At 35.1% G+C, this 12,481-nt stretch overlaps 1 protein-coding gene across 1 annotated transcript in view; it reads right to left on the minus strand.

The window, feature by feature from the left end:
- Window positions 1-12,481, minus strand: part of LOC140595216 (protein eyes shut homolog) — a 162,078-nt gene that overhangs the window by 69,355 nt on the left and 80,242 nt on the right. The window contains exons 3-4 of the mRNA XM_072735017.1: window positions 12,163-12,356; window positions 10,849-10,979 (exon numbers count right to left, since the gene is read on the minus strand). Coding sequence (XP_072591118.1) covers window positions 10,849-10,979; window positions 12,163-12,356 — 325 coding nt within the window. The remainder of the gene's footprint in view (window positions 1-10,848; window positions 10,980-12,162; window positions 12,357-12,481) is intronic.

Below are 12,481 nucleotides of genomic sequence, written 5' to 3' on the forward strand. Positions count from 1 at the left end.
AAGGAAGGGGAACATGGTAGAGAGATAGGCAGAAGCGTTTTATGGCTAACCTTATAAACATTTTAAATAATTTATATTTTATTTAAAGTTATGGAAACCCATTGAATGGTAGGTAGTGTCAGGGTAGTAACACATGTAAAAACAAATATAATCTCTTGCGTGGAAGAGATTAGAAAGAAACAAATCATCTCAAACTTACTTTAACTCTAGTTAAAGTAAAACATAAAACATAGTAACTCTATTTTTTCTAATTGCTCAGGCCAAAAACTATAGAGCTATTATTATATTTACTCTTTTTCCTTTTAACTATTTTAACTCACTCCAGTATAAGGGGATATTCAATTGATTCCATCTTAAAAATAAGTGTAAAAAAATAATAAGTGTCTTATCATGTCGTCTCCTATCCTGGTCCAAATCACTACATGACTGAGTCAACTTGAAATACATGAATTGATGATCAGAGAGTAGAAACTTAAATCAAGGTGTTGTAGAGTGTGTAATTACAGATCAGGATAAATTATAACATATAACCATGGGGAAAATGGTCAGGATGAAGAGGAAAACTCATTGCAAAATAATTGTCAAAGGATTTAAGTAACCAAGGTGGGTGGATTTACAAGATGGACATCAAAGTAGGTAAGATCACAGCAGTGGTAGAGAAAAGGACAGCAAGCCAGACAAAAGCTTTTAGTTGGGGATGGACAGGAACTGAGACAAAAAACAAGATACTTGAAAAGGAGCCTTGGGAGGGAGGTACATAGAGTTAGAGAAGGGTATAGATGATATCTTATGCTAAAAATAGATAGGTTTTTCAGGAGGAGGAAGAAAAATGGTCTGGTTATGATAAAAAGGTCAAGGCTTTCTATACATTTCCTTACCAGCAGTACATAGGTTGTGGAAGAAGGAACAGTATCCACCTAAGGGGACTATAGGCCCTCAGGTTTCAGTAAGTATACAAAAGAGATGGTGGTACTGGAGAATTTGCTGCTGACAAAATGAGATCCAGAAGACATAGCAAAAGAGTATTAGATATTAAGAAGTATTGGATGTGGGATGCCTGGGTGGCTTAGCAGTTGAGTGTCTACCTTTGGCTCAGGGCATGATCTCAGGGTCCTGGGATTGAGTCCCACATTTTTCTCCTTTCAGGGATCCTACTTCTCCCTCTGCCTATTTCTCTGCCTCTCTCATGAATAAATAATAAAAATCTTAAAACATGTTGGATATTGGGCAAAGCATTATGGGGCTAAGATTTATTCAATCAAGTATGCTATGAAAACTTCAGAGGTCACACAATGTTGGGTCAACCTTTATGCAGAGATCTGCACTAACTTCTATCATAATGTTTTATTGTTTATCATTTACAGGGAAATTAATAAGTCCAGGACTAATGGGATGAAGGTCATTCTTATATGAACATATATTCTCAAAATGAAGCACTTAGGGAATCAGATTTGAGGATGATTTCTGTCAATTATAACTTCTCTGAAAACATAAAATATATTAACAGTAGCAGAAGTTACTCTTGATGAGGAAATGTCAACAATGTCCTAGATATTTTCCATTGTAATATAATTTATAACCAGTATCTTAAATGATAAAACAATAAATTTTAACAAACCTTTTTTTCTATGCTAAATTCAGAATGATTTATTCAAAAGAGGAAGTTAGCTGTATAAATATGGCTATTGATTTCAAGCAAAGAAAAATGTGCAGCTAGCTTTTGATATAATTAACTCCAAGAAATTGAGGTTTTATATTAGTTGACAATTACTGAGTGACCAAATGGAAGCCCTCAATCAATTAACAGATTCTGATTCACATGTGTGATTGCTATTTTAAAATGCATCTTTCAGAATTAATGTGAAAATATAACTTTATTATATGTTGAGAGGAAATATGTTGACCTATGCATTTCTGTGTATACAATGTTCTATTTCAAAGTCACATCGCATGCTTAATTAGGTTTACTTGTGACACAAACTGAAAACCCTAATTCTACCCATGGCTAACATGGTGAGACATCACGCAAACTAATGAAAATGCTGCAACTGACATGAGAAAAAAAAGTATGTTAATACGTTGAATTGACACTTAAACAGGGTGCACAGGCTGTAATTGCAACTCAGTGAGTAGAAAAGAGGGAAACTAAAAAAAAAAACTAATAATAATAAGCTGAGAGAGTAAAATAGAGCATCATTATCCCATGAAATATCTTAAATTTGGGTGGAGAAAATAAAACTTAAAAAAGAAAAATATGCATATCACAAAATTTCTGATTTTTTAAAGATATAGTATATATATATTTTTCCAATATCTATGTTAGGGTGTTTTTTATAAATATGACTCTCAATAAATATTTATTAAACAATTGGCTTCAGATTAGAAAAAAAATTTGTAAGAGAAATATACCAACTGGTTTTATTAACATTTATTTTCTGATTAAGGTTTCCTCCTTTCATTCTGAATGTTCAGATTATCTTTACATATAAAAATATTAGAGTTATTGCATTCAGCAAATATTAGAATAAATAAATTTTTTTTATACTTGTGTGTGTGTGCGCACACTCACACGTGTGTGTGCGTATATATGATGGCAATATTAGGAGTGTGGTTCATGATAGTCTCAAAAGCCTTTATGTCGTCTTATATTACAAATGCTCTCCAAAACTAGTGTATAGAGAAAGACTCAGAATCCTGTATGTCCAGTCACAACACTGTTCACTCACTACCTCTACACCTCTGTCAGATGGGATGATGATCCTTCCATCAGGGATCCTTGAAAGCCTCAGTAGAGCTGTGGTCTGTAGTACTTTGGACATTTCCACTTATATAAACGTAAAAGAGTCCACAGAAACGTTCACTTTAGCGCTGCTTTTGAAGAGCTTACAAGGGCTGTCCTCTGAGCTCTGCCAGCTCTGACAAGACTTCACACCTTTAAATTAATGCCAAAACTCAGTCAGCCCGCCATGATCTATGTTTGAGGCCATAAATGTTAACCCCTTATCAACATTTATTGCAAACACCTCAAGAACCCAGAGCCTCCTCACCATTTGGATTTTTCCTCCCAGTCATTTCTGTACACATTTTTCATTTTGACCCAAATCTTTTCATTGGTGGCCACTCTTTCTCCCTCACCCCTCATATTTCAGGGGCTGGATGTCAGGTACATGTCCTTTTTCCTCATTGCGTCTTCAAAAAGATAACTGTCCCATCCTTCTCAAAAATCTGTTATTTGAGGATGATGCCATAAAGCCATGCTATCCATATTTCATGTTATTTTCAAAGCTGACCCTCCTGGGCTTTCCCTCTAATCCTTTATTTTTTATTTTTTTAATTTTTTTTAATTTTTATTTTTTAAATATACTTTTACTCTTTTTAAAAAATATTATTTATTTATTTATTCATGAGAGAGAGACAGAGACAGAGGCAGAGGGAGAGGGAGAAGCAGGCTCCATGCAAGGAGCCTGACGTGGGACTCAATCCCAGGACTCCAGGATCACGCCCTGGGCCAAAGGCAGGCACTAAACCACTGAGCCACCCAGGGATCCCCTCCTTTAATTTTTAATACCTGGTTTTTTATATCTTTTGTAACATTGTCCCAGTATTTTTGGGACTTATTTCAATATTCGCAGAGTTGATCCATTTAAAATCCTAGCTTTTTGGAGGAAGATACTGTCTCAACTCAAAGATCTCAGGCTTCATCCTGACTTTACAACCTACTTCCACTGTAGTATTCCATACACTATCATCATGCATAATTCTATTACTTCCATAACTTTAAATTCCTTAATATTAATTTCAAGTATTTCATACTCCACTCACAGCCTCATTTCTTTTTCCAGCCTACCCTTTCTAGTCCTTTTTTCTCCCCAACAGTTCATTCTTCACAATCCACTGATCCTACCAACACTTGAATGTCCTTCATCCCCTATCATGTCATCACTTCAATAATAACCTGAATTATATTACATGGTCCATTTCCAACTAACTTCTTGTGTATACCCTCAAATCATTTTCCCCATTTCTCTCCATTATTGTTGCCTGGTCAAAATTTAACTCTAGTTTAATTCAACACTGAGGCTATTTTATGAAAAATAGAACTACACATAGTACAAAAGTTAACTATTTAAAATATGTGATTGGATGAAATTTGGCTTACATAGATCCTGGATTTTTTTAATCCTCTCAGTCTTACACTTATTTGTTTTTGTTTTGTTTTGTTTTGTTTTGTTTTGTTTTGTTTTGTTTTTGGCTGTGTTTCCTTGCCAAGTTTCCTCTTGGTGGCAAGATGGCCTCCTGTAACTCAGCTACATGCTTCAAGGAAGTTTCTTGATGTCACTACAGAGTCTGTTTTATATTTCTTTAAAATCTCCAGCAGGAGGTTCAATGTCAACCACGTGCAAACTTTCTGCCAAATGGTTAAATTATCAAAGGGCAAAAAAAAAGTGTCAATCTTACTTTTAAAGAACTTATTTCCTGTGGCTAAACAAACAAAAAAAGGGTTAAAAAAAAAACCCTCATCTTTAACCCTTGTAGACAGAGAGCAATGATGATAGAGAAAAATGGGAGAAAATTCTCTGGTTTCTATTCTCTCATTTCTGGGTCAAGTCCTGGTGCTGGAAATGGGTAAAGGTTTCCATACCATAATATTCACTATGGATGACCTTTTTGTCTAGCCAGTGCTGACTAAGGGTTAGACCATTCTTCTGGACATACACTAGAGCAGCTTCTGGGCCCTTGTGTATTTGAGAGCCAGGAAACTCGCTTGCATACAGCCTCTCATGGTATCACAAGTAATTATAATAAGAGTCACTGCTGCCTCCTAGAGGAGGATCTGCTTCTCAGAAGCCCACAAACAGGTAAAACTAGAACTCTAACCTATCTTAATTTCTGAGATCTAGTCCCTTCTTCACCCCTCCAAAGATACTTCTCTATTTCCTTAAGCATAATACTTTGTAATGTCTTTTAACTTGCAATTCATTATCTTAATCTCTTGTACAGTGCTGAGAGTCCTGGACAGTCTCCTCTAGAATACTTTATCGTCTTTGTCCATCTTGTATTGTATTTCAGAATGCTGACCTGTGACTTCTGCCTGGGTTCTACTAATGTACTGCAGTAGCAACAGGTCAGAGGTGAGAGGAGAATAAGGTCAGGATTTATTTCCTCTATTCCCTTCCTGACAGGTTGTAGGCTGGCAGTAACTGTGTTTATCTACATAAGTTCAGAGTTCATGTCAGAATGTTCTATACTACACCTACACTTCTCTCTCAGTTCCCCTAATTGCATCCTTAGCTTCCTCTTTCAGCAGTATAGAAGAGAAACAGTTCCCCACTGTTTCTAAACTCAGGATGTTTAATCACACATTGTTGGTTTCCCTTAGCCCTTCTCAAATTCTTTATTTTTTTTTTCATTCTGTATTTCTAAATTACTCTGAGTGAACCATACGTTTTCTGGTAGAACCATGGCTGATTGCAAGTATTCAGAGAAACTCTGCAAACATTCTTCTAAATAATTTTTCATTTTCTGCCATTGCTATATCTCATGAAATATACTTTATTTTTTAAATGTTAGCCCCCCAAAATAAATAAAACAATTTAAATATTAACTGAAGTATTAACACCGTGGCCAAATAATTCCTCTGTAATTTCAGAAAATTGCCAGAGTTAGGTTCTACATGTCTGTTGACACAAAAACATCAATTATCCTTCCTTTTTCCACCAAATTCTACTTGCACTCTACTTGCTCCCAGCAATGCCATTTATGATGCTTCACTAATATAACTTATTGCCCTTAAAAATAACACTTTTTATGACAAGTTCCTTGACACCAAAAAATTTCAATAGTCTAGGTGTTAAAGGAAATGCCAATTTATAGACACAGTTAAAAATTAACTCCTCTTTGACACTGTGTTGCTGTGGTCATTTAGGTACCAAATAAATTCTCAAAGCTAGTGGTTTACTCTCTTTCTCAAGGAAGTAATTTTATTTCATTTCCTATCTCATCTAATCATAGGAATTTAGATCTAGTCCATATATTTAAATAGAGAAACTGATACCATCATCGGTATTGTATTCTCTTACTTCATTTTACTTTTTCCCAACTGCATGTTTCTTTTCTCCCAAATTCAGAATATAAGAGCAAAAGCTTGGGTTGAACTGTACGGATGTAGGAGGAAAAGAGGTGTAAGAGGATTTTCTGCATTGATGCTATTTGAATTCAGCTCATCTTAACCAGTAATTCTTAAAGTATGGTCTCCAGATCAGCAGCTTCAGCATCACTTGAGACTTTGTTATAAATGCACATTTGTAATCTCTACCCCAGATTTATTGAGTTAGAAACTCTAGGGTCGGGAAATAGCTATTTGTGTTTTAAACAGCCCTTCAGGAGATTCTAAAACAGCTAAAGTCCATTGCAGCCAAAGTGTGAGAATAATTTATTTAGAAAAAACATACTTCCTAAGATGGCAGAGCATAGATAACTTGTTCATATTTTAAAGGAATTTAAGTTGAAGGGCTTCCATTTCTCTTTTTACTTTCAGTCATTCCCTTAATCTCCTTTGAGACAAGAAAAAGAAACTACAAGACTAACTTTTTGGTCATTTTTTCAACTTCATGCTTTATTAATTTATATAGATTATATCTCTATCACTTCATTAGAGTAAAAGTTAGAAGTGATTCTGACGGTCAGTGAATTTAGAGGTGAGAATCTGGGTGCTAGAAATTCTGTTCTTGTGTTCCACATCTGTATGGTACTCATTGATTTCTGAGGCTCAGGTTTTCACTCATCATTCAAGTTAGACTTTGTTATTTCTGCCTTGTTGAGGCAGTGTTTACTCTCCTTTCACTTTCCTTATATTTTACCTTCTATTAATCAGCAGTCTAATTTAGACAAAGGAGGGGGCCATGTTTTTAATTAAGTAGGTTGGAGATGAGCACAATGTTTGCCAAATTAATTTCATGAGTAAGTTTACTTCAAATTTGTTACACTAGCTTACTGATATGACATACTTCATCCATCCTAGAGAAATCTAACTGGAATTTTTACAACATCTATCCTATCTAGCACATGCTTAACAAAGCATTCTAGATGGAACTCCATCATTTTAAAATTAAATCTATTAGTTAGAACAGTCAACTGAGAGCTGGCAATAATGCCTCTGTCTATCTAGTTTTCTGTTGAGGATAAAATTTAAAACAAGCCTTTGGGATCCCTGGGTGGCGCAGCGGTTTGGCGCCTGCCTTTGCCCCAGGGCGCGATCCTGGAGACCCGGGATCGAATCCCACGTCAGGCTCCTGGTGCATGGAGCCTGCTTCTCCCTCTGCCTGTGTCTCTGCCTCTCTCTCTCTCTGTGACTATCATAAATAAATAAAAAATTAAAAAAAATAAAATAAAACAAGCCTTCTAGAACATCAGAATGATGCTAAAAGTAAAGGCCAATAAAATAATCATACCTAATAAAAAGTAAAATAAATATATATGTGATGTATACTCATTTACTTAATTCTAACCATATTTTAATTGTTGATCATTTTTCTATGTATATTGACAAATATATTTGCACTATGTCTCAGAATTAGAAAATAAAAATTCAGTATTTTTAAAAAAGAAAACAATTGAATTTGTGATAAATTTATATAAGATTGAATGCATACATAAATTTGCCTGGACTTATTAGCCTTAACAAGATTTTGATATAATGAAGAAGCTTCTCTTCATTTTCTTTTGAAAACATCACATTTTTTATAAATTTATTTTTTATTGCTGTTAAATTTGTCAACACATAGAATAATACCCAGTGCTCATCCTATCAAGTACCCCTCTCAGTGCCCATCACCCAGTCACCTCCACCTCCCACCCACCTCCCCTTCCACCACCCCTAGTTCGTTTCCCAGGGTTAGGAGTCTCTCATGTTCTGTCTCCCTTTCTGATATTTTCCACTCATTTTTTCTCCTTTCCCCTTAATTCCCTTTCACCATTTTTTTTATATTCCCCAAATGAATGAGAACATATAATGTTTATCCTTCTCCGATTGACTTATTTCACTCAGCATAATACCCTCCAGTACCATCCACGTCGAATCAAATGGTGGATATTTGTCCTTTCTAATGGCTGAGTAATATTCCATTGTATACACAAACCACATCTTCTTTATCCATTCATCTTTCGATGGACACCGAGGCTCCTTCCACAGTTTGGCTATTGTGGACATTGCTGCTATAAACATCGGGGTGCAGGTGTCCCGGTGTTTCATTGCATCTGAATCTTTGGGGTAAATCCCCAGCAGTGCAATTGCTGGGTCATAGGGCAGGTCTATTTTTAACTCTTTGAGGAACCTCCACACAGTTTTCCAGAGTGGCTGCACCAGTTCACATTCCCACCAACAGTGCAAGAGGGTTCTCCTTTCTCCGCATCCTCTCCAACATTTGTTGTTTCCTGCCTTGTTAATTTTCCCCATTCTCACTGGTGTGGGGTGGTATCTCATTGTGGTTTTGATTTGTATTTCCCTGATGGCAAGTAATGCGGAGCATTTTCTCATGTGCAAGTGGCCATGTCTATGTCTTCCTCTGTGAGATTTCTGTTCATGTCTTTTGCCCATTTCATGATTGGATTGTTTGTTTCTTTGGTGTTGAGTTTAAGAAGTTCTTTATAGATCTTGGAAACTAGCCCTTTATCTGATACGTCATTTGCAAATATCTTCTCCCATTCTGTAGGTTGTCTTTTAGTTTTGTTGACTGTATCCTTTGCTGTGCAAAAGCTTCTTATCTTGATGAAGTCCCAATAGTTCATTTTTGCTTTTGTTTCTTTCGCCTTCGTGGATGTATCTTGCAAGAAGTTACTGTGGCCAAGTTCAAAAAGTGTGTTGCCTGTGTTCTCCTCTAGGATTTTGATGGAATCTTGTCTCACATTTAGATCTTTCATCCATTTTGAGTTTATCTTTCTGTATGGTGAAAGAGAGTGGTCCAGTTTCATTTTTCTGTATGTGGATGTCCAATTTTCTCAGCACCATTTATTGAAGAGACTGTCTTTCTTCCAATGGATAGTCTTTCCTCCTTTATCGAATATTAGATGACCATACATTTCAGGGTCCACTTCTGGGTTCTCTATTCTGTTCCATTGATCTATGTGTCTATTTTTGTGCCAGTACCACACTGTCTCAATGACCACAGCTTTGTAGTACAACCTGAAATCTGGCATAGTGATGCCCCCAGCTCTGGTTTTCTTTTTTAATATTCCCCTGGCTATTCGGGGTCTTTTCTGATTCCACACAAATCTTAAAATAATTTCTTCCAACTCTCTGAAGAAAGTCCATGGTATTTTGATAGGGATTGCACTAAACGTGTAAATTGCCCTGGGTAACATTGACATTTTCACAGTATTAATTCTGCCAATCCATGAGCATGGAATATTTTTCCATCTCTTTGTGTCTTCCTCAATTTCTTTCAGAAGTGTTCTGTAGTTTTTAGGGTATAGATCCTTTACCTCTTTGGTTAGGTTTATTCCTAGGTATCTTATGCTTTTGGGTGCAATTGTAAATGGGATTGACTCCTTAATTTCTCTTTCTTCAGTCTCATTGTTAGTGTATAGAAATGCCGCTGACTTTTGGGCATTGATTTTGTATCCTGCCACACTGCCAAATTTCTGTATGAGTTCAAGCAATCTTGGGGTGGAGGCTTTTGGGTTTTCTATGCAGGATATCATGTCATCGGTGAAGAGGGAGAGTTTGACCTCTTCTTTGCCAATTTGAATGCCTTTTATTTCTTTTTGTTGTCTGCTTGCTGAGGCTAGGACTTCCAGTCCTATGTTGAATAGCAGTGGTGAGAGTGGACATCCCTGTCTTGTTCCTGATCTTAGGGGAAAGGCTCCCAGTGCTTCCCCACTGAGAATGATATTTGCTGTGGGCTTTTCGTAGATGGCTTTTAAGATATTGAGGAATGTTCCCTCTATCCCTACACTCTGAAGAGTTTTGATCAGGAATGGATGCTGTATTTTGTCAGATGCTTTCTCTGCATCTATTGAGAGGATCATATGGTTCTTGGAAAATGTCACATTTTAAAAGCTTCGTATCTTTTTAAACTTGGCAATTCCTTTTAAAATTGATGAAAATACTCTCCTTTGTACATCTGTGATGTGTATGCATATTCTGTTTCTTTTCCGGATGTTCAAGGTTTTTCTGTACCATAGCTAATAATTTTCTGCATTTATGAGTATTCTAAAATTTTGAGGCTGTTTACTGCCCTCCAGTAATGACCAACAGAACTTACTTTAAGCAGCCAGATAAAAGTCAAGCAAGTGTGAAGAGTACAAATTGTACTTCCTAATGGTGTGAGAAACTATCTATAAAGCTATTTGAAATGGACTTAAATTATAAGCCCAGATAACTGGGTCACTTCTGTCATTTACCAATGAGTAATTTTTAGCAAACCCTTATTTAAATAAAGCAATATTCCCTAAAATTCTGCCTAGAGACCCTAACTATCTGCCAAGGTCTGCAAATTGAAGGAAGAGATGGTTTATTCTATACTTTGAAAATGTAATAATAACATTGTGTATAGTAGACATACTTACATTTATCTCTTCTTTATAGACCTTTAAATACTATTCAGTTATCCTACAAATCTCCATGATGAAACAAAATGTGTTTTAAACTGTCCAAATTATGCCTGAGAATTTCTTAGTTTTTAAAATGATTAAAAAAACGTTAAAATGTTTCTGCTTCAACTTGAAATAGAGTATTAGATGCCATTAAATAAAATTTAAGCTTAAAACAGAACATTTGTTTATTTTTGTCCACAAGCCTTTACAACTCATGTATTTTTGTTTAAAAAATAGGAAAGTAATTAATTATACCTGCAATGATAATCATTCTCATATTTCATACATGTGGTATTTTTCTTGTGAGGAAATGACTCACGTGGTGTTTGAAGTTGTCTCTTACAAAGCTTGCCTGTAAATATTGCTGAACAGATGTACATAGTACCCTAAGAAAAATCAGAAAGTATTTTTTACAAAAGTTTTTGGATATTTCAAAGATCATAAAATGACTCTTACCTGGAGAGGGATGGAAGCTATTTTCATAAGCATGTAGAAGTTCTCTGTGCAACAATGTGAAAGATTCTATTTTCCAAAATGTCACAACAATGTCTCCCATCTCACACACTTTTCCTATCACCTGAATTCAACACTCCTATAATTGAGAATTAGAAACTATGCTTACTTCCCACTTGAAGGTAAGCAAGCTATGACTATGGAGAAAGTGATGCTCTCTGATTTTCAAGGCTCTGTTTAAAAGGCCATATAATGTCTGTCTAATTATCTTGGGATGCTTGTCCTTGGATTTTAGCCACGATGCTGTGAGGAAGCCAAGGCCTTATTAAGAAGTTATATTTAAGGTTCTGGATTGATAGCTTTAGTCAAGAGCCCAGTTAACAGCCTGTATCAACCACCAGACATCTGAGTTAGGAAGCCTTTAAGATATTAATATGAATTCATAATACAAATTTAAATATTAATCATACTAAAATAAAAAGATAGTGATTTGTGGAATTTATTACATTATTTCCTAGTCTTATTTATTTAAATGTTAAGTTGAAATGTTAAAATATAAAAATATCAAATAAACAAAATAACCAAAAATAATTAAAAATGAAATGCTTATAAAATTACATTGTAAATTTACATTATAAAAATTACATTATAAAATTACATTTTAGTGGAAGCACAAAAAATGAAACTGAAGATTGTAAAGTGGGGTTTTTATTTAAAATAGGAAAACATGAAAATCAACACATGAAGTATTTTTTCTGCTTTTTCTAATTTTGAAAATTATAATATATTAATAAAAACTTTAATTATATTTGTAGTTTTCAGATAGTTTGGTAATGGTAAATATACATATGGTAATGGTAAATATGTATATAAATTGTATATATAGACACACACACAAATTGCTATTTTATTAGATTCTGACTTACAGGGATGCATGAGTGGCTCAACGATTGAGCATCTGCCTTTGGCTCGGGGCATGATCTCAGAGTTTCTGGATTGAATCCCGCCTGGGGTTCCCTACAGGGAGCTTCTTTCTCCCTCTGCCTATGTCTCTGCTTCTCTCTCTCTGTCTCTCATGAATTAATAAATAGTTTAAAAAAAAAGATTCAGACTTACATTTGAAAGATGAATGCAGTCAGCATCATTCTGACATGGTATCAATGAAGACTCATTGACATTGGTTTCACAGTTTTGATGAAAAAATCCTTTTGGGCATTCACAAATGTAAGCAGGGCTTTTATTCCACCAAATTTCCACTTTCCAACAAGACTGAGAAACATAAGATTCCATTGTCTCTTCATGGAACGAACCTTAAAAGATCACACACACAAAGTATGAACATAAAATGTAACAAAACATTATAGAGAAAGTCTTCAGAACTCATTTTAAAAACAAGTTTTATTATGGCATAATTAATGTATTATAAAATTTACCC

Source organism: Vulpes vulpes, chromosome 1 (genome assembly GCF_048418805.1).
Source record: "Vulpes vulpes isolate BD-2025 chromosome 1, VulVul3, whole genome shotgun sequence".
NCBI lineage: Eukaryota > Metazoa > Chordata > Mammalia > Carnivora > Canidae > Vulpes > Vulpes vulpes.